The sequence below is a fragment of the Coregonus lavaretus genome (genome assembly GCF_964263955.1).
Source record: "Coregonus lavaretus genome assembly, chromosome: 6".
Taxonomy (NCBI): domain Eukaryota; kingdom Metazoa; phylum Chordata; class Actinopteri; order Salmoniformes; family Salmonidae; genus Coregonus; species Coregonus lavaretus.
This window is the reverse complement of record NC_139993.1, coordinates 50442353-50465727: the sequence shown is the minus strand read 5'-3', so window position 1 is coordinate 50465727 and position 23375 is coordinate 50442353. Positions and strand designations below refer to the sequence as shown.

The following is a 23375-nucleotide window of genomic DNA, read 5'->3' as shown; positions in this document are numbered from 1 at the left end:
ATAATAATCATTTGATTCATTTAATTCATATGAAAATATTATTTTAAAACTATTCTTTTTGACAAATTGAATGATGTGCTTCGCAATTGTAGTAGTTGGGGATCGGTTAATTGTTGGTGAATCGAATAATGGCAATCAAAATAATAATTTGTGAATCGCAAACAGTAGCTAGGTTTTCATCTAATTGGTGACAGATTCTAAAATCTGCATAAAAACTATTTGCGCATTTTCCCACCAGAGATGTGTTTCCATCAAAATGACTTGTTGCAGATAAAAGGCTGTATGTGATGACGTAGTGCATATAAAAATTACTTTGCCATTAAATTCCCTTGTACCAAATAAGAAATACAAGTCAAATGGGTTTCCATCGCATTTTCAACTTTACTGATGGTTTTCTCACAATTATTTTTTGTTATATAGTGAGTGTGCCCACTCTGGTATTGGCATGTGCGCTCTAGCTAGCCAACAGCGCGCAGGTATAGCCTACATGATGAGATTATTATGGACAAAAGAGCAAGATTATGTTTTATTTGTCAAATGGCAGCCAAGCATCGATGATCATGTCACCAGACTAAGACCCTCGATATTTATTGGAAAGGAGCATCAAGCTCATCACCTTGCACTTTCACCACCCTGTGAAGTTCCTCATAACTTATTTCATCTGTAGCCTAATAAACTGCAAGCTTTCCCAAGGAGTCGTAGTGGGAGGACCACACTACATGTCATCCCGTGCGTCCAAACTTATGATGGTTATTATATCAATATTTGCACATAAAAGCGTTTTCATCAACATTTCCTGCATAATTTATTTTACAGACACGAAAAGATCCACTTTTTCTAGTGTATTTTGTTGTGTCGACATTTGGACAGTTTACCGCAAATGTTTCTGTTTCCATCAGGCCAGTCATTACATTTTTTATCCGACATGTACTTTACTCGCATAAAAAGGTTCGATGGAAACCTGGTTAGTAATAGGAAAAAATGTAGCTGTAGCCTTCCTTTCGAATTGTGTAGCTGCAAAACTAATTTTGTAGGTACTTTAAGTTGATTTGAACATTCAATTTATGGGAAATTGCAACTCAATAGATGCTAGTAGTCAGCCTGAAGTAAACATTTCTAAAGGTAAGATATATAGCATATCGGCTATATAAAATCCGCAATGCATGCTGAAACAGTCCTTTTCAAAGTTTTTCCCCAAAAACCTTCAATGGTGCTCTCCAACACCTCACACCAATTTAGTGGATTAAGGTGGTACCCTGACTGGGACTCAAACCCTGGTCCTTGTGACTGTCATTCCAAAACCACTATGCTGTCACAATCCTAGCTTTATATGAGCCATAATGAGGCCAGCAGGTAGCCTAGTGGTTAAGAGCGTTGGGCCAGTAACTGAAAGGTTGCTGGTTTGAATCCTCAAGCTGACTTGATGAAAAATCTGTTGACTTAACCCTAGTTCCTCCTGTAAGTACTCTGGAAAAGAGCATCTGCTAAATGACTAAAATGTAATGATACAATTCCTCCCAAGTGGGTTAACCCTATTGGCACAATGCATAGGGTGTTTCCCTTTCACGCCAGCTGACCCATTTTCGCTTCCTTGTCCTGCCATTTGCTACACTGGTGTCAGAAGTGGAGGCGGCCATTGGAATGCATGGCTCGGACGTGCTAGGGGGCTGAGTAGTGGAAGCACAGGGTCGTGCCTTCAAGTACGGAGGGGGCAGTGTAGCAATCCTCGCTATATGAGCCACGTTACAATTTCAAGCAAGTGGGTTAACCCTATTGGCATGATGCGTAGGGTGTTTGTCTTTCACATCAGCAACCCGAGTTGTATTCCCTGCTACAATACCGAAAGGCTAAAATCTCTTGGTGAGGTTGCTAGGTGTTGTTTAGTATTATCACAAGGGGGTACAACTTTGTTTTTAAAATGTTACTATGATTTTTTTAAATGTGTTGGCTCGCCTCACTTTTACATTTACATTTTTACATTTAAGTCATTTAGCAGACGCTCTTATCCAGAGCGACTTACAGTTAGTGAGTGCATACATTTTTCATACTGGCCACCCGTGGGAAACGAACCCCCAACCCTGGCGTTGCAAGCGCCATGCTCTACCAACTGAGCTACACGGGGCCAAGAAAATACATCTGTTATACAGTTAATTAAATTTGTATGGCCTTAAGGACAATAAAATGATCCTACCTAAACTACCCTACAACTGTAAGGTTCTGTATTTGTTTTCTTAGTTCAACTTTTGTTCTTGTACGTAGCCCTGTTTCTTTGTGTTCTTGAACGTAGCCCTGTCTTTCATATTTGTTCGTTGATTTCACCTGTGTTAGTTACTCACCTGGTCTCATCAGCTCCTTATTTAGTTCAGTTCTTTCTGTGTGTGCCTTGTGAGGTGTTGTTTGTTTTGACTCTACTAAGCCTTTTTATAGCTCGTTTGTGAGAACCAGTTATAGCCTTCAGTCCTAGTTTTTGATTCTCCTGCCTATTTGCCTACCTGTGTATGACCATTGCCTGCCTGTGACCACGATTCCTGCCTTTTGCGAAGGCTAAATAAACACCTGCCACGCTCTGCGCGTGAATCTACAAATTTTTCTCCCTGAGTATTCATTACAATAACACCACAATGCAATGAATATTTGCATTATTGTTTTCAAGTGAGTACAATTGAGTACAATTCTACTCAAGGCTGTAAACTGCAGTGAAAATGTCATTTTAATAATAGTGCAAAAGCCCTGTTATTTGAATGTTTCATTCCATTAAGTCCATTTGGATAACTTGTGGGTCTACTCTCGGCAGATTGTAAGGTTTGCAACGCCAGGGTTGTGGGTTCGATTCCCACGGGGGGCCAGTATAAAAAAAATATGTATTCACTAACTGTAAGTCGCTCTGGATAAGAGCGTCTGCTAAATGACTAAAATGTAAATGTAAATGTCTAGAAAGGCACAGTACAGGACCTTCACTCTGTTGTCCGACTCATCCCAAACTATCTCAATTGGGTTGAGTTCGGGGGATTGTGGAGGCCAGGTCATCTGATGCAGCACTCCGTCACTCTCCTTCTTGGTAAAATAGCCCTTACACAGCCTGGAGGTAGATGGGATGGTGAATCGCTGCAGAATGCTGTGGTAGCCATGCTGGTTAAGTGTGCCTTGAATTCTAAATAAATCACAGACAGTGTCACCAGCAAAGCACCCCCACACCATAACACCTCCTCCTCCATGCTTTATGGTGGGAACTACACATGCAGAGATAATCCGTTCACCCACACCGCGTCTCACAAAGACACGGCGGTTGGAACCAAAAATATTACATTTGGACTCCAGACCAAAGGACAAATTTCCACCGGTCTACTGTCCATTGGTCATGTTTCTTGGCCCAAGCAGGTCTCTTCTTATTATTGGTGTCCTTTAGTAGTGGTTTCTTTGCAGCAATTCAACCATGAAGGCCAGATTCACACAGTCCCCTCTGAACAGTTGATGTTGAGATGTGTCTGTGACTGTGATGCATTTATTTGGGCTGCAATTTCTGAGACTGGTAACTAATGAACTTATCCTGTGCAGCAGAGGTAACTCTGGGTCTTCCATTCCTGTGGCGCTTGATGTTTTATGCGACTGCACTTTCAAAGTTCTTGACATTTTCCATTATGATGGACTGTCATTTCTCTTTGCTTATTTGAGCTGTTCTTGCCATAATATGGACTTGGTGTTTTACCAAATAGTGCTATCTTCTGTATACCCCCCCCTACCTTGTTACAACACACCTGATTGGCTCAAACGCATTAAGAAGGAAAGAAATTCCACAAATTAACTTTTAAGAAGGCACACCTGTTAAATGAAATGCATTCCAGGTGACTACCTCATGAAGCTGGCTGAGATAATGCCAAGAGTGTGCAAAGCTGTCAAGAAGGCAAAGGGTGGCTATTTGAAGAATCTGAAATATAAAATATATTTTGATCCGCATGTGTAGTTCCCACCGTAAAGCATGGAGGAGGAGGTGTTATGGTGTGGGGGTGCTTTGCTGGTGACACTGTCTGTGATTTATTTAGAATTCAAGGCACACTTAACCAGCATGGCTACCACAGCATTCTGTAGCGATACACCATCCCATCTGGCTTGGGCTTAGTGGGACTATCATTTGTTTTTCAACAGGACAATGACCCAACACACCTCCAGGCTGTGTAAGGGCTATTTTACCAAGAAGGAGAGTGACGGAGTGCTGCATCAGATGACCTGGCCTCCACAATCCCCCGACCTCAACCCAATTGAGATAGTTTGGGATTAGTCGGACAACAGAGTGAAGGAAAAGCAGCCAACAAGTGCTCAGCATATGTGGGAACTCCTTCAAGACTGTTGGAAAAGCATTCCAGGTGAAGCAGATTGAGAGAATGCCAAGAGTGTGCAAAGCTGTCATCAAGGCAAAGGGTGGCTATTTGAAGTATAAAATATATTTTGATTTGTTTAACACTTTTTTGGTTACTACATGATTCCATATGTGTTATTTCATAGTTTTGATGTCTTAACTATTATTCTACAATGTAAAAAATAGTAAAAATTAAGAAAAACCCTTGAATGAGTAGGTGTGTCCAAACTTTTGACTGGTAGTGTATATCAACCCAATTATGCATAGCCTTTTAACAATTTTCTTAAACCCACTTTGGTCGCAATTGTCATTTGTGAGAAAATACAAGTGATTATTAGTTGGCCCATTTGTGAAATCGTACACACTACATGGCAAGCTCTGGTATATTGACTGCACTCATGTATCAAAATCAACTGTTGGCTTTACCTTAGAGAAGGTCCAAGAATTCCTGAAGAAAGCTGTGTTCAATCCGGTATCATATGAAAAGAAACACAGTGGGAAAAGTTCTACATTGTCTTCAGAAAGACAAAAGTAATCTGTGCTCTGACAAATGCACAAAGAATGACTAATCTGGGTCTAAACTGAAGATTCCAAAGACAACCAAAACTATTCCATCTCCACTTACTAGAGGATTGTAACATAGTAGCCCTTTCCTGCAGTCAAATGACCTAGTGGCCTCATGGGTGGAATGTTATTAATAATTTTCATAATTTAATAATTAATAACATTATTTAAAATAAAATAAACGAAAATCCGGTGTTTCTATGTCAAATGGTTTTTATATTTTTCAGTCTTCTGTGATGTATATAAAGTGCAATATTGGAATGCAGACTCAAAATGTAATACATTTCAACTCTATATCTGACATGGTACAGGTGTCTTCTTTTTTTAAGCCCATAACCATGTGTGTGAGGTGTATACTTTTGTTTCAAAGGAGATTTGTTTAAGACTACCAAGAAACACTCTGTGTGACCCTGATTTAGCCCACTGTAGTAAAAGGTTAAGCAATGACCACAAGTGGTTCAATGACCAAATACGTGAGGGGTACAATGGTTGGATGTCCTTTGGGTGGTGGACCATTCTTGATACACATGGCAAACTGTTGAGCGTGAAAAACCCAGCAGTGTTGCAGTTCTTGACACACTCAAACCGGTGCACTTGGCACCTACTACCATACCCCGCTCAAAGGCATTTTAAAAAATGTGTCTTGCCCCATTCCGCCTCTGAATGGCACAGGTGACACCAATAAGTGATCATAGCTTTCACCTAGATTCACCTGGTCAATCTATGTCATGGAAAGAGCACGTGTTCCTAATGTTTTGTACACTCAGTGTAGTTAGTAGCAGTAATTGCACTACATTATATCTTAAAATGATGGATTCCTTAAGCCAGTATGAAAGAGAATTAAAGGATACACTACTTCCACTTCAGAAATACCTGGCTTTACAGTATCTGGCAATGCATGGTGTTGTGGTAGATGTGACACTAAACAATGAATTTTCTCATCGGTGTCCCTATTTTAGAAAACAGTCAGATGGTAGTAGTTGTGGTGTTTATGTGTGCTTATTCTCATAAGCAGTCTTATTAGAGGGCGATGTGAATACGCTTTGTCACAATGGCATGCGAGAGTATGTTTTATTTGACTTATCAGTGAGAAAATTACTACGTAATACATTTTAAACTCTACAGAAAATGCCTTTGCTGACCTTGACAGATAATCATCATGTCTCTGTATTATGTATTATCGTGCAATCTTGTCTCTGTTATTGGTTTTGAAAACTTGGTTAATAGGCCTTTACTGTATACTGCTAACCTTGATAGAGATGCAACACATAGAGGCATATAACTTGTAAATAATGTTCTCCATTGTTGTTCTGAAAGCTTGATTATACTGTGTACTGTTAGCCTTGTATCCTTGTTGTCCCTTGTAATGCATTTTAAACTCTACAAAAAGTGCCTTTGCTGACCTTGATCGATAATCATTACAATATAGCTTGTAAATAATCTTGTCTCTGTTATAATTTATTATTTAATAGGCCTAATAACCTTAATAGATAAGCAGCACATATTGGCCTACAACTTGTAAATACATTTCTCCATTGCTGTTTAGAAAGAGTGATTATACTGTTTCCTAATAGCCCAGGTAAATATTAATGACATTTAACAGGTAAATAAAATAGATTTTCATTTTGATAAAAAAAAAGTGTAGTTTTTTTGTGTGTGTTTTTTGTTGTTGTCTGTATTGATGTCAGGACCATGGATAGCACCAGATCATTTAAAGCTGTGTTGCTGGATATGTATGACACAGCCCCTCCAAAACTACACATCATTGGTTAGTAGAGACCCTACTGAGTATTTCCCATCCCATTTTAGCTGAGACAGGTAGAAAACGTATGAATGGCGCCGGAGGAGATGGCTGCCGTTTTACGGGCTCCTAACCAATTGTGCTATTGTGTGTGTTTTTCACGTTATTTGTATCTATTTTTTACTTAACACTTATTTTTTACTTAAAACTGCATTGTTGGTTAAGGGCTTGTAAGTAAGCATTTCACTGTATGGTCTACACCTGTTGTATTTGGCGCATGTGACAAATACATTTGATTTGATCTCTCTACAAGCCAATATGTATCCCATGTACAGTCTATTACATTGTATTGGCTTGTATTGCATTGGGGCCTATGGAGGGGGTGGAGAACAAAGTGCTGTTGGATATGTATGATACAGTCCCCCTCCAAAACGACATATTTGGTTAGTAGAGACCCTATTGCGTATTTGCCACCCCACGTTAGCTGAGAGAGGTAGAATTGTTCTCTCTACAGCCCAATATTCTCAACATACCTGTGTCAACATAGTACTTTTTTCATGAATGGTAAAAATATTTTTAAAACCATGTTTGTTATTTGTTTTCATAAATTACTTATTGCATTTTCTTGTTGGCACAATAAAATTGGCCATTGATTAAAATTCTAAACAATACATTGCATTGTTTTGAAATGCAGGCTTTTATTTTGAAGGTTTCCTCATTACCATACCAGGTGACGTCATCATTTGTGCTGCTGGCAGAATACTACTGCTACATGGTTAGGCTAATTGAGACCATAAAATAGAAACATGTTCACATTTGGTCAATATCATTTGTAGCCTACAAATAATAAAATAAAAGCCTGTGAATGGCATTTGTCCTTTGTCTAAACGGGAGAACTCTTGAAATTGAGATTGAGAACCTATTTTCGAGAGAGAACTGTCAATCTAGATTTCTGCAACATAAACCAACAAGGCTATAGCTACCTACCAATACATGCACACATACTTTGTATTTCCTTGACAGCGCATTTAACGTTCTATTCATACTTTTCTAAACAAAGAAAGACCAAATACATTTGTAAAGTTCAAACTTACAGTTCACATCTGTTCAAAGCGCTTCCACCCAGCCAGTCGCAGTCAAAGTTCATCTGCCACATCATTTCACTGGAAAAGAAACACACAACATTAACTGAGCCGACCCGAACCTGAAAGATAAAGTGCTCAGGGGTACAAAGTACAACAGTCGAAATGAGCAGGTAAATAAAAGCATGGCAAGCGAGTTATTTTCATCGGATAACAAGGGCCAAATTGCGCATTACAATTAGAGCTTGCCTTTGCGCACATGTAAAATATAATTTTTTTAATAGAATAAACGTTTTTTTTATTGAAAAAAATTACTGATTGATATAATATTTTATGCATCTATCAAAATGTATTTCTAAACAAATGTATAATCTGTGGCCCCGACAAAATCCCGATGCACGTTGTTCAACCAAATGTGTTAGTAAGCATATATTGGCACACTCCCTTGACAGCAGAACCGTTGTAATAAACATGATATTACTTTTAAGAAGAGATTAGGCTACTTTGAATTACTTACATCATGTCTCTATATCTACTCACATTTGCGATATTTTGTGTCTGTGAACAATAACTGTATCCATTTTCATTGTATTTTATTTTTTATTTTTTTTACTTTTGTTAGGAAGTCTGCACATGCCACGTTGCGCTGAACCCCGGCCAGTTGACAGTGGAAATGGAAAAAAACAACCCACCAGCGCATACCATTTAGCTGGGGGTTGGTATCCTAAAACCTCCATATTGGGAAGGGAAAAAGTTAGAGGACTGTCTCCCACATAAGGGAGAACATGAAGGCAGAGTGGCAATGAAATGAGACTAGGGAGGACCATGTGTAGGCCTACTGGTGTCTTCTGTGGACAAATCACTTATTAACTTTTGCATAACTGTTATTATATCACGTGTATATCAAATTTCTTTAAATAGTGTACTGGCAGTGTGCTCGACCAAATTTAAATTAGCTATTTCAAGAGAAGGCTTCTAAACCATTGGCCTTCTATACAATCTTTGGCAAGGCGTCTTTTATGCATTGTTGGAATCACAGCAAATGGAGATAACATCTATTTGATGTGCTCTGCATTAGTTTCTTCCTACTCATTGGTTGAATCAACGTTGTTTCCACGTCATTTCAAGGAAGAATCGTTGAATTGACGTCTGTGCCCAGTGGTTTGGGATGCAAGGACATTTTAGAAAGTTTTGAATGTTGAATTAGCCTCCAAAGCAAACGGGTATAAAATATGTAGGCTATAATAACAAGTGTAAATAAAACGAATTGTGCACAACTCTGCACACTATCAACAGTCTTGCATTTACCACGAATATACCATGAAATACAGTTAGCCACTGATCAATTTCAATTTTTTCCACCAGTCGTCGCAGTTTACCAAGCAAGTTGCATAGGTGTACTGATACCTTGGGGGGCGCTCCTCATTCATTCGAAACACCGTGAAAATTAGCATGTGACCAATGGGGTTTGATATGCAAATATGAGGCGCTAGAAGGGGAAGGATGAGAAAAAGAGTCAGTGATCATGCACAGAGAACAGACAAGCAGACACTCAAGGTCACGAACTTGACTGGGACGTTACTGGAGTGGAAAGAGACCATCTGTGGATATTCTGTCTTCAACGTGGATATTTTCCAATGTGCAATATGACTTTGGAGGAAACCAGTGGAGAAAACTCTACAGAAAGGTAGCTAGGTTGAGATTATTTTTGCAACTTGTTGAAAATGAAAGCTTCACTTGTCAGCTAAATTTACTTAATTTGGCAAGCAAGCTAGTTAGCTGTGTGATGTGAAGGTCCCGGTATGCACGAGCGTTTGGCCGAACATAACTAAGCTAACCTAGTTAGCTATGAAGTTAGCTAGATAGGTAGGCAGTTATATACTTTCCATAATGTTGCAAGATGACTAAATATCGATACTATGTTTTTTGGGCCATGTATCACCCACCATCAATATGCTTCTTTGTTGTGCAACCTCAGGATGGATTCGGTGACTAAAGCACTGGAAGAGGTCCTCAGCTCTGCTTTACCTCAGGGTTGCATCACTGTCGGAGTATACGAGGCAGCCAAGTCACTCAATGTGTAAGTAGCTAGCAAATGAAGCACATTCAGCAATATTATAACGTTATTAGCTAGTAATAAATCCATTCTGAAATAACCAAGGAGTGAAGTACATTATTTTTCAATCTATTCTTACGCAATGAAACTGTAATAAACATTCTGGCAACTAAATTAATATATTCTGCTTGTTTAACCAATTGTGACGTTATTTAAATCATCAGTGACCCGGATAATGTGGTGTTGTGCCTCCTGGCTACGGACGAGGAGCAGGTAGAAGACGTTGCCCTCCAGATCCACTTCACCCTGATCCAGGCGTTCTGCTGCGAGAACGACATCAACATCCTGCGGGTCAGCAACATGAGGCGCCTCGCTGAGATCCTTGGAGGAGTGAAGCCTGGAGGAGAGCCTATGGACCTGCACTGTGTACTAGTTACTGTACGTGTCATTACATTATTCATACTCTCCATATCCTTGGCATTTCTACACTAAACAGTGCTAGACTTTTATATCGGTTACTCAGCTGGGGTCTCTGCAGGTATGGCACTTTTAACCTGGACTGAGTTCATTATACGAGCTAGGTTATTATAAATTTTTCGTGGATGCTAAAGATTTGCTGGTCAAGAGCTTTGAATACAGAATCATAGGCCTAGATGCATACAAATACTTTAAATGGCCACAACATCTGGTCTAGTAGTTTTTATGTCTTCTTTCATTGCTCTGCTCTTTTAAGTTTAATCCAGTTGACTGCAGCCACCTGATCTGTAGTGTGTCTGTCTGTGTCTGTGATGTGGGTTGCGTAGTGGTCTGACGTAGCTTACGCTGGCTGCAGTACTGCAAGTGATCTGACTCCAGTTACTGGGAGTGCGTTCAAATGGCACCCTATTCCCTAGGCTGAGTTGGCAGAGCGATGTGTACTCTAACTGCTCTTCCTGTGGGCCACTAGTATTTCTTCAAACACACATTCCAGGAAATGAAGCTGAGCTCAAAGGAGAAAGAGGATGAACGATTGCATGTTTACAGAGAGATTCTTAGAATGCAGAAGTCAGCATGGAGACATTTTTATGCCCTGCTCATACACTTACTTAGTAGAAATCTGATCTATGAAGCACACTAGCAGGCCATACAGATAATGTAGGATCTTAAAATCTTAAGGATCAGGAAATGTAAAACTTGTAGTGTATTTGAGGTTTCAAAAGGCTTCTGACTACAAAAATGTCCATTAATTATAATCCACATAATACTTCACATTTCCTGTTGCTGCAGGATTTTTTTTCCTGCTGTAGCAAACTGGGTCAAATTAAGATCTTACACCTGTAGCTCTACTTGTCACTGTAACCAAACCAGTTGCAGAGAACCCTTATCTGATTATGGTTATTATAAATACTTTTTTTGCCCTATAGTTGATGGATACATTTAGAAAGCAAAGCAGTAGATGTGTGGTGATTAACTGTGTGAGCAGTTATAGCAACCACACTCACTTGCAGAGAACCCTCAGGCCCAACTGATTAGGGTTGTTGTTACACATTTATTAGGTCTGTATTTTAATGCATACGTTTTTAGAAAGCAGCATTAGCCTAACTGTTTGTGTTTTCCCTTCCTCCTCACAGAACCCCCAGTCGACCACGTGGAAGGACCCAGCTCTGAGCAAAGTGAATCGCTTCTGTAGAGACAGTCGAATCCTGGACCAGTGGGTCCCCATCATCAACCTACCTGACTGATGACTCTACCCATGTTGTGCACTTTATATGTTAACACCGCACACTGCACTAGATCTGTGTAATAACCCCTTTGTTGGACCTCTCGTGAACAGCCTTGATTCAACAGAGGGAAAGAGATGGCGGGGGAAGGAGGACAAGGAAATCTCCAACAAAAGAACAAGACAATCTCCAACTCCAACAAAACTTGCTGGATCAGTGTGGATATTATGCCGAGGTTTCGGCTGAGGAAGAGTGACTCAGCGTTCTGGGTTCCAAGACTGCCAAGGTAACAATGATGACTGTAATTACAAGGCAACAGTTGGTCATTGGTATGACTGTGCCCTCGTTGCCCTGGCGTTGCCGGGAAGAAAGCCATTACAGGAAGCTGAATCATGTGAGCACACACAGCAGAACAGACTAGACACAAGTAGTGGTGAGCAGAGCGGAGAACACCAGGCAGCAGGGCATTGGAATCTCCTGGAGGATCATATGACTGACTCCAAGGACTGGACCAGAGTCAAGGACCGGACTTCATTTAACCGGACTGGATTTTACTGAACTGGACCAGAGTAGTCTGGACTAGTCTGGGACTACAGGTTGGATAATGGCTCAAGGAAAGTGGACCAAATTCCCATGTTGATATACTCTGGGGGAAAAATAAATCACAACTGTAATTTATATGATGTTGATAATCTCTGAATTGTTATTTTGAGAATTATTTAAATAAAAAAAGGGACGATATTGTCAGGACAAAGCAATGTATTGACTTAAACATTAACTTGTTGTTTTGTTTTAATTAATATGTTTGCATTAATTTAATGAATTGTATTTATGTTGCAATGTTCATCAACAGCTACCTTTGTAGAGAAATAAACTGAACTGAACTAAACATTTAATTGCTTGCTTGGATTTTATGCAGTGAGTTACTTTTATCATTCAGCGGGTTTTTGATTCACCTGTAAGGAACACATCACTCACAGGACTAATAATGCTTCCCTGTCAAGGAAGTGGAAAACAGGGCCATTGAACAAGGATTCTGTTTGCACCATGCTTGGTCAAAGAGGCTTTTCACTGAGGTCACTAGATAATTCAGCACAATTCCAGCTGCAGCACCTTTTGTCATTTCTCATTGGTAGTGTTTTTTTTTCCTCAGCTGCAGGTGTTGACTGCAAGCCTCAGTTCACGCCAATGGCATAGCATGCAACATTTTCAAGTGATCTTTCATATTCAGCTGAATAAAGAAAGGCTCACTGTTTAACCGGGTGCAAAAAGCTAATACTTAGTTTAGCATATATTTATTATGTAACATGCACCATGTCTCAACAATACATCACTCCATTGACACCAGTGGTAAACATTTACATTTAGTAGACGCTCTTATCCAGAGCGACTTACAGTTAGTGAATACATTATTTTTATTTATTTTTTATTTTTTATACTGGCCCCCCGTGGGAATCGAACCCACAACCCTGGCGTTGCAAACGCCATGCTCTATCAACTGAGCTACATCCCTGCCGGCCATTCCCTCCCCTACCCTGGACGACGCTGGGCCAATTGTGCGCCGCCCATGAGTCTCCCGGTCGCAGCCGGCTGCGACAGAGCCTGGATTCGAACCAGGATCTCTAGTGGCACAGTTAGCACTGCGATGCGGCGCCTTAGACCACTGCGCCACTCAGGAGATACAGAGTGTAAACACTACAGAGTGTTGGTTATTTACATCCAAGGACACAAAGCCCATGTAACAACAGTTCCACACCCTGCATTCAAATGTTAAAAAAGTCACACAGGAGGGAGAAGGAGAATTTCCACATACATGTAGTTTCCTTGTGTGAGCAGCAGCATCAGTGTGTTTGTGTGTGATCACCATGACAACCCATGCTGTCACCGAGGCCCTCTGTTCAAACACAGAAACACCCTCTGTTCAAACACACCTGGCAGGGACAAAAATAGCCAGAGGAAAGAAAATATCTATTACTAACCAGCACACTCAGAGGACACAATAAGTTATTGTGTGTGTGCGTGTGCAGCAGAGCAAAGCAGGGGTACAAAGCCCTCAAAGAGCAGCTGCTGAAACAATGAGTGTGTGACTGTGTCAAGGCCCATTCAGACCCTCACAGCGGGGGGGGGGGGGGGTACTGCTGACTACTGATTTCATCATGGCTATAAATAGAATGGAGGTGATGCAATCACACTCACAGTGATGCACTGATAGTAATAATAGTGTTACTAATTAGAAGGCAACACAAGCAGGGCTGGCTGTTAAGCAGAAACCCCCTAATGTCATGTCAGCATGATGGTGGCCTGAAATGTAGCTGTACTCCTGTGGTGTCTTAACACCATGGAGCATTCAATGATACATTTTTGTAATTTAGCTTTCCCATCCTTTCCGGGGGCAATAACCACACGTTTTTTCACAGCATTGTATGTTTCAGGACAAGTCACCATAGCTGTCTTAGCATGAGAGACATGGGTGTGAGCCCACAGTTCCAGTCATCAGATAAACTCTGAGCAGTAGAATGCTATGCTGATTTGACTTGGAGTGAGTGAGAATAGAGGAAAGTTGCAGGGGGGCTACTACCTTCTCCTGAGGTAGAAATCTAGTGGTTTTAGTGGATATAGGAACTAACCATAAAGCCATAAAGGTCCAAGTGAACTGCAGGTCAGGAATGGGGCATCAGTCCTGTGGGTGAAACAGTGTGGACTGGAGGTTAGGAGAAGGCCAGTACACTGCAACCTCACTCCTTTGAATTTACACAAGAGTCATGGAAGAATTGCTAGGCTGGGGGCACCACCACCAGTCAAACTAAAACACACATGACACAAATGACAGGAATCCAGCTAGGAGGAGCAAGCATGGACTATGAACAGAACACTGCTACATTACTCTGATGAACTCTGAATACACTGTCTCTGTAGGTTTTTCCCATGGATCTGTAGGCTTAACCGCAATGCCAACAGAACTGAAATATTTCATAAAGATCCTGATCTGTGCAAATATGCATCTCTGGGGTATGTATCAGGGGAAAGGTGAAATATATTTAACACAAGCATATCTTTAACCAGGTTGAGTACAGAAAGGAAATTGTAAGGGAGTAGGTAGTGCAAACAAATACTTTCTTCTGTCAAGTGGAAAGGTAACACAATCACAGAGAATATCCACAAAGCCCAGTGTCATCTGATATCAGAGGGGAGAGTGGCGAATACATCAATGTGCCAACAAATATGGCCTGACCTGGTTTCTGCCTGTAACATCAGACCCTGAGAGAGAGAGAGAGAGAGAGAGAGAGAGAGAGAGAGAGAGAGAGAGAGAGAGAGAGAGAGAGACAGACAGACAGACAGACAGACAGACAGACAGACAGAGAGAGACAGAGACAGAGACAGAGAGAGAGCGAGAGAGAGAGAGAGAGAGAGACAGACAGAGAGACAGACAGAGAGACAGAGACAGAGAGAGAGAGACAGACAGACAGACAGACAGACAGAGACAGAGAGAGAGAGACAGACAGAGAGAGAGAGAGAGACAGACAGACAGACAGAGAGACAGACAGACAGAGAGAGAGAGAGAGAGAGAGAGAGAGAGAGAGAGAGAGAGAGAGAGAGAGACAGAGAGACAGACAGAGAGAGAGAGAGAGACAGACAGTGAGACAGAGAGACAGAGAGAGAGAGAGAGAGAGAGAGAGAGAGAGAGAGAGAGAGACAGACAGACAGACAGACAGAGAGAGAGCGACAGACAGACAGAGAGAAAGAGAGAGATGCCACTCTGAAGCATAGGGATCGTTACATAACAACCAGCCCTACCTGGACTTGGGGGCAGAGAACAACAAAATATGGCAGAAATCAGAGCAAAATGGGAATGTTTACAGCCAGGTGACTCACTGACGTGTCACTAGCTAGTCTATTAGTTGTTGTGACAATTCAACAATCTATCCTCTCCACTTGTTCAAATGTATCTGATGATCATTGTAAGACAAGTATCATTTTCTACACACTTTTTATTGTGCCAGATGCGTTTACAAATCACTACTAAATCATTGAAATTGTGTTTTTAAAGACATTTATTTAGATCTACTAAATATAAGAAGGCAAAATTGTGAATCAAATTTTAATCACTTGAAATAGGAAATATATCCAATTGGACAGTATGTAGTAGAGACCAAATCCAACATCCGGTATTTGTCACAGAGAAAAATAAACATGTTTTCTTTTAAAACTGCAAAATCCATTTGCAACATGAAATAAGTTGCCAAAAATCAATGCAACACATGCATCAAAATAGCATATTTTAATTGTAAATGTATACAGGAGAAAGACAATAAAGTTGTTTAGACACACATCCAGAGTTTCGATTGGACGAAGTTCAGAATGTCATTGCAGTGACATAACAGTGAGAAGCACATGTAGAAACACATCATACAGGAACACACAACTTCAAGCAAGCCTTCAAAGCCACACAGAATTGTGGACAGACTACTTAACATAAATAGTAGTTTACGTGAGATTTTCGATTGTAGGTTGCCGAGATTACACAGAATATGAAGGCAAATAGCCTACTATGAGGGGACGTTTCAGTTGGTGCTGCCGCCTGTCTCTATATATAGCAGTCTGTGGTAATTTTAGGCTTTAACCCACAGGTATAAGAGCAATTTAGTGTATTACCAATAATGATAATGACAGATGAATAGTGACAAGCACAGCAAATATGTGCTCCCTGCATCCACTGGGGATGTATTGATTCAGTTGTTCACAGTATTAGTATAGTGTTGTTTGAGGAGTGGGGCTGAAAAGTAGTGGCGAGATGTCGAAACAAGACTACTTTAATATTTAGGCCCTGGCTGATTAAGCTGTGTCGCGTTCATTAGGTACAAAACGAAGCGAACCAGGGAGGTACTACTTGAACTTGTCTAACTGTTTTAGTTTTCGGTTTTGCTACTGTCTGCCCTAATGGACACGACCATGGTCTCCGAGTTGCTTTTGACAGTCACGTGCACAGACAGAAAAACACTCTCCCAAACACACAATAACAATTATTATTCAACGCTTGACCATTCTGAGAGCTGAAAATAAGCATTTATTGTAAATATGGAATGTTCAAACTCAAGAAGAGATCATAATAACAGTCGTCACAAATTTCACGATGGATCACAGAATCCCTGTCAGAATAGAAGTCGTACATCTATCAATAAAAAGTTATTACAGTCAAACACTTTAAAAGCACTGGCAATAAAATACAATCAGAAAACCTTTTAAATTTCTAGCCTGGTACAAGATCTGTTTGTGCTCTTGCCTACTCCATTGATGTCCTTGTCAAGACAGATTTTATCTTTGTTTGCCACGACAATGAGTGAAGGAGTTGGCATGATAGCACAAACAGATTAGCACTCAGGCTAGTACGTTTCCGCTGGTGCTGGTACAGATGTAGGATCTTAATTTGAACAGTTTTCCACAGCAGGAAAATAATTCTGCAGCAACAGGTAATGTGAATTATTGTGTGGATTACAGTTAATGGAAATGTTTATTTTGGGTTTGATACATTTTTAGTTAAGCCAAATCAAGTCTGACATTTAAAAGTGGAAATTACAAACTTTAGAACCCTTTTTAAACCTCAAATACACTACAAGTTTGCTGTGCAGCAAATATTCTGCAACATCAGGGTGATGAAATTACAATACTACATCTGTACATTGGATAGATGTGATTGTGATCTTAACTTCTTCTCCTTCAGCCCAGTAGAGACATCATTATGGACCAATATATTTTACATCAATGTAAGGCATGTTAAACTAATTTAAAGGGTTATATAGTATCTGCAATACTTCATATTGCTGCTACATTATCTATCATCTACTGTACCACACACAAATAAGACAACTATGCAAAGTCACAAAGGTTGGTTTCTAAGGCAAAGTAATGGCAAATTCACAAGTGATCAGTATTAGTATTAACGTTTAAAGAGTCATTCTTTCATAACAAAAGACATAGAAGTGAAATAGTTCAAATTGAACCCCCCCCCACCCTCTACCCCTGCCTGAAAACAAAACGATCTCTGACATCTTTGCAGAAACAAAACAATGCTGGTTAAACATGGTTAAGTGATCATCCTTTAACCTTATTCAGGCCCCTGCCGGTTTATGAGGCTGTGGCTGCAAGCCGTACACTTTCCCTTACAGAACAACAGGCACCCTTTGAGAGAGTATTATTACTTTGGCCGACCCGCCCTCTCCTGTTGTGATGGGACATTCACAGGCTGAGTCCCAAATGGCACCCTTTTCTCTTTAGAGCACACCTTTTAACCAGGGCCCATAGGGCTCTGATCAAAAGTGGTTCACTCTGTAGGGAATAGGGTGCCATTCGGGACACAGCCATAATTTACCAGCCCATCAGCACTGGTGTTAGAGTCCTCCTGTGTCATGGGACTGGGTGATTTACATAATGGGGTTATTACAGGCTTATCAGTAACATACAAACTAGACTGATTGTTTCCCAAAGAAGCTACTGTGTGGGGACTGACTGACGCAATCAGGAGCTGAAAGGTTTCACTAGAGTGTTGTGCAATACTTTATGCTTTAGGGCCATTGGCATTATTTATGCTCTGGCTGATGTGAACATTACAGATTTGGGAACCCCTAGTTCAAACCAAGCTAGTATTTAGTCTGCATAACATGAGATAACAATCTGAAAGAACCCCAGTCTCTGTTGAGAGGAGCCTCAGAATGAGCTTTCATTCATTCATGACTGATTAAACTAAACTAAAGCATTGTTTCTGGGTCACCAAAGACTTGTTGCATTTTGCCTAATGGTGCTCTTTGGTCTTAGTTGTATGTGATGAAGAGAGAGCAGACCAATGATTCTGATCCTACCAAAATGGCACATGTTTACAAAAGTCCAAAAATGGAACCCTATTCCCTATATAGTGCACTATTTTTCACCAGAGCCCTAACATTTGGGAATCAACCTAAAGCACAAGGAAACATGGGGAGTGGGGCTGGGCTGGCCTTAAGGCAAATAGTGTACCGGTATTAACGTCATATTTCTCTCTATAAAAGAATAAACAAATAAAAAAGCAAAGACATTTCAGCTGTCCTGCAACTATAATATAGTGCACGGCTTCTTGTCTTTGAAGGGGTTTTCAGAGGCTGGGATGCCCATGAGTAGAGGGTCATATTTAGCGTGTTCTCCACAGTAGTGCATCAGGTCTGCTGAGGCCTTGGACACCTGCGGGAGAGAATCATAGAGCAGGTTGCTATCGGCCTCAGATGAACATGAAGAAACACACACAAGTGGTATGCCTGTGTGGACATTGGAACATTTACAACACAAGTCAACAAGATCCTCTGTTACCACACAGGTTCATAAGACTCGGTTTCTCTGCAGCGTTCAGGGGGAGCGGAGAGAAGGTCAGAGAAAGCAGTTCTTGCAGGATGAAAATGTAATGTCATAAACGTACAGTAATGATGGGTTATGTTTGAGAAGCGTACCTTAATCCTCTCAATGCTGGCCTCTATTCTCAGCTGCTGGACTGTCCTCCTGGCATGGGCTATGTTATTGGAACTCTGCATCTTCGAAGACATGTTGGTCTCCACACACCTGTGTTAAAATACACGTACCGGATTCAGTACTGTGTAGCCCCCCCATGGGAAAAAATTACTGACAATGAATTAATGAATATTTAATAAATATTGGATATACCTTCCACAATTCTGGAGTAGTGGATATTTGTCTGAGTGTCTTTATCTGGAAAAACAAAACAAAAGCACAATAAACCATCATTAAATCACCATCTGTACATCCATATACGGCAGCGGAACAGCCTGTCCCGGTATAACAGTCTCATTAAAGATACCCCAGCTACATCAACAGGCACTTCTTACATCTTTGCACAGCAGATGGTGTGTTGGAGAATTACCCAATATGGTTAAGTGCCAGGAACAGAACTTTGACAAGCTGCCTAACACAACATACAAACACGCTGTGGCTAGCAGCAGCTGTTACTCCACTGTCCTTCCTCTCCAGAGTAACTTTCCAAAAGTGACAGTCGGAAGTTAATCTGCAACTTACTACTCAACCAACAACCTACGAACAAGCTAACGCACATAATCACGCACAGACTGGCAAAGACGAAAGTGGTTGCACAATCCAAATACAACATGGGAAGTCTGCATTGGTCTTAGTGTTGGATTCAACCTACTTTGAGAAGCTTTCTGAATACAGGCCCAGACGTAAGTCGGGTTGGTGTGAAAACAGTGCCTTTTAATCCCAGGCACTGCATCTCAGTGCTTGAGGCGTCACAACAGACCCCCTGGTTCGATTCCAGGCTGTATCACAACCGGCCGTGATTGGGAGTCCCATAGGGCGGCGCACAATTGGCCCAGCGTCGTCCGTGTTTGGCCGGTGTAGGCCGTCATTGTAAATAAGAATTTGTTCTTAACTGACTTGCCTAGTTAAAATAAAATAAAATAAAAAATAGTAATAGAACCTGCCAGTACATGTAGGAGCCTATAGGTGGTGCTGTTTTTTAATTACTGTCATTTTGTTTATTATTTAGATACAGAAAAAATACAAATACAGTTCGGTACTAGATAATTTTTTATATTTGTTACTTCTGTCAAATGTGTCGCACATGATTGAGAGGATCAAGTCTGTGTATCAGCGCAGCCCCTTTATAGCGTGAAGAGCAAAGTGCCTGCTCCACTTACTCATTCATTGCTAGAGCTGTCTGGGCTGCATTATTAGCTCCCCACTCATGCTGCACAGAAATTAAAAACTTGAATAACGCAACACGGCATGTAGAAATGTTGAAACTGTTTGCAAAACAATGTCCATACAGGCTAGAACAATGCAAGACGATACCGGTAGCTTCCGGCTTTAATTGTAGGCTAACGTTCCTTGCTAGCTTACAACTGAAGTAACATCAATTCACAACCCTAGTACTTTGTTTGTGCAAACCATAACGCAAAATATGCTGATTTCAAAGCTGATTGATTGTCACTAAAACATTGTTAATTCACTTCGTCTCCCTCTCCACCAAAAACTAATTTACTTCTATGTCTCCCTCGCTTCCAGTCTGGTTTCCTGTATGTGGGCATTCCTGCATCTGCAGGAATGACCCCCCTCGAGCATCCCATTGGTTCCTTCATGAATGCCCCCCATCAAGTATCCAATTGGTTTCTGAATGAACGCCCCCACCTCCATCATGACATCTTCATGCTTGTGTGACACTTTTGAATGTGGGTCAAAACGAAAATAAAAGTATTAACGCCCCCGCCTCCTGCCTGCTGTGTACCGGAGTCCTCATTGCTAGCTAGCGGGAGGCGGGGGCAACACCGGTAGACAGTGTCCTTCGCTCCCGCCTGCCAAACACCTGCCCTCACCTTCGTTAACAGAACTGCGGGAAAACAGTGCCTGACAGGCAGGGGCGAAGGAAACTGTCTACAGGTCGCCCCCGCCTCCCGCTAGCTACTCCGGTAAGTGGGAGGCAGGGGCAACACCGTATGTTAGCTAACTAGTTAGCTAGCTAGCACATTGTGATCAATGTTGTTGATCAGTACAATAAAATCATATATTCTCCTAGCATTTGCCAATGAAATGATTTACCCAGTTTATCAATAGAGATTTACCTATTAAATAAATTATTACCATTATGTTGTTTTGAAGTTAGATTGGTAAAAACAAATTCAAAATGATTGTATGATTGTACAATTGATTCATTAATGCATACACGACTGTCTCCAAAAAATTGACATAAACATTTTAAAATGTAATGAAATTGAACTCAAAAGATGCCCAACGATTGAACAGCGCAGAAGCTGAGTTTATCTGTCTGGATCAAGTGCAATTCGGTGACTTTGGCTAATATGCCTTCTTTTTTTTATGGTATTGTTTTGGTATCGTTTTGGAATCGAGTATCGTGACAGTATCGAGTATTATGATACTAAACCTGGTATCGGTATCAATGTCAAAATTCTGGTATTGTGACAACACTAATTAGTCCATAGCAATAAAGACATTGCCTAAGAAGACAGTGCTATAGTGGGTCTGTACAGTGCATTCTGAAAGTATTTAGACCCCTTGACTTTTTCCACATTTTGTTACGTTACAGCCTTATTCTAAAATGGATTCAATAAAAAAATATACCACATAATGACAATGCAAAACCAGATTTTTTGAAATTTTTGCAAATGTAAAATAAAATGAAAAAATAAATACCTTATTTACATAAGTACTCAGACCCTTTGCTATGAGACTCGAAATTGAGCTCAGGTGCATCCTGTTTCCACTGATCATCCTTGAGATGTTTCTACAACTTGATTAGAATCCACCTGTGGTAAATTCAATTGATAGGACATGATTTGGAAAGGCACACATCTGTCTATATAAGGTGCCACAGTTGACAGTGCATGTCAGAGCAAAAACCAAGCCATGAGGTTGAATGAATTGTCCGTAAAGCTCCGAGACAGGATTGTGTTGAGGCACAGATCTGGGGAAGGGTGCCAAAAAAATTAGGTCCCCAAGAACACAGTGGCCTCCATCATTTTTAAATGGAAGAAATTTGGAACCACCAAGACTCTTCCTAGAGCTGGACGCCCGGCCAAACTGAGCAATCGGGAGAGAAGGGCCTTGGTCAGGGAGGTGACCAAGAACCCGATGGTCACTGACAGAGCTTCAGAGTTCCTCTGCGGAGATGGGAGAACCTTCCAGAAGGACAACTATCTCTGCAGCACTCCACCAATCAGGCCTTTATGGTAGAGTGGCCAGATGGAAGCCACTCCTCAGAAAAAGGCACATGACAGCCCACTTGGAGTTTGCCAATAGGCACCTGAATGATAAACGTCACGTCTGGAGGAAACCTGGCACCATCCCTACGGTGAAGCATGGTGGTGGCAGCACTGCCAAGACAACGCAGGAGTGGCTTCGAGACAAGTCTCTGAATGTCCTTGAGTGGCCCAGCCAGAGCCCGGACTGAACCTGATCGAACATCTCTGGAGAGACCTGAAAATAGCTGTGCAGCGACGCTCCCCATTCAACCTGACAGAGCTTGAGAGGATCTGCAGAGAAAAATGGGAGAAACTCCCCAAATACAGGTGTGCCAAGCTTGTAGTGTCATACCCAAGAAGACACAAGGCTGTAATCGCTGCCAAAGGTGCTTCAACAAAGTACTGAGTAAAGGTTCTGAATAGTTATGTAAATATAAATGTGCAAATAAATTCTAAAAATGTGGAAAAAGTCAACGGGTCTGAATACTTTCCGAATGCACTGTATGTAGTAAGAAAGAGACTGCCCGGGGTGCTGGGACTGTTTAAAGAAGAGCGATCGGTCTGTCAGGTTTGCAGGTTTCTCTCTCACCTTGGAACCTGTGGATCCAGACTGACTGCATGCATGCACGCACAAACACACTCACACACACATGCACACACACACACACACAGTGCATGTCATTTGAGGAGAAGCCTCAACATTAACCTTTGTATTGAGGTCACCACAGTCCAGCTGAGTACAAACTGGATGGAGAGACCTCCATCAGAAGCATACATCTCTCTAATCACCCTACCAACCCACTCCTTTCCTCTTTTCCTTCCCTTCCTCCCTTCACAGGAAGCTGTATCCCCAGGTTTTAAAAATAGAGCCGAGCAGAAGAGGAGAGAGCTGACAGGAACATAAAGCTTTAGTACCACAAGGAGTAAGTATAGGAATAGAAACAAAGGATCCTGACAAATAAACACTTGAAGACCACAGTCTCAACAACAGTCTCAACAACAGTCTCAACACTTTCCTTCATGTGAGGATCTTGAAATAATCAAAGATACTTCATCCTCTTCCACACCGCAGCTTTCCTTACAGTGAGGGAAAAAAGTATTTGATCCCCTGCTGATTTTGTACGTTTGCC

The 23375-nt window shown here is 41.1% G+C and overlaps 3 protein-coding genes across 8 annotated transcripts in view; 1 reads left to right on the top strand and 2 right to left on the bottom strand.

Annotated features, from left to right (window-relative positions):
• Nucleotides 1–8277, bottom strand: part of sec16b (SEC16 homolog B, endoplasmic reticulum export factor) — a 28902-nt gene extending 20625 nt beyond the window's left edge. For 3 of the 4 annotated variants that reach the window (XR_014613414.1, XM_084164045.1, XM_084164044.1), the window contains exon 1: nucleotides 7754–7844. The gene's annotated coding sequence lies outside the window, so the exon portion shown is untranslated. Of the gene's footprint in view, nucleotides 1–7753; nucleotides 7845–8258 lie in introns of those variants that run through there. The other variant, XR_014613413.1, reaches the window with a different exon arrangement.
• Nucleotides 8278–9268: 991 nt separating this feature from the next.
• Nucleotides 9269–12391, top strand: gadd45ab (growth arrest and DNA-damage-inducible, alpha, b). The gene is made up of 4 exons (XM_084163659.1): nucleotides 9269–9428; nucleotides 9720–9821; nucleotides 10022–10235; nucleotides 11408–12391. Exons 1-4 carry the CDS (start codon nucleotides 9379–9381, stop codon nucleotides 11516–11518), a joined length of 477 nt encoding a protein of 158 aa, XP_084019785.1. The 5' UTR covers nucleotides 9269–9378; the 3' UTR covers nucleotides 11519–12391.
• Nucleotides 12392–15759: 3368 nt separating this feature from the next.
• LOC311131585 (guanine nucleotide-binding protein G(I)/G(S)/G(O) subunit gamma-12-like) overlaps nucleotides 15760–23375 on the bottom strand; it is a 59838-nt gene continuing 52222 nt past the window's right edge. For 2 of the 3 annotated variants that reach the window (XM_084164651.1, XM_084164652.1), the window contains 2 exons: nucleotides 18970–19109; nucleotides 15760–18706 (listed from right to left, as the gene is read on the bottom strand). In XM_084164651.1, coding sequence (XP_084020777.1) covers nucleotides 18581–18706; nucleotides 18970–19062 — 219 coding nt within the window. In that variant the 5' untranslated portion in view covers nucleotides 19063–19109 and the 3' untranslated portion in view covers nucleotides 15760–18580. Of the gene's footprint in view, nucleotides 18707–18969; nucleotides 19110–19180; nucleotides 19226–23375 lie in introns of all 3 variants that reach the window. The other variant, XM_084164650.1, reaches the window with a different exon arrangement.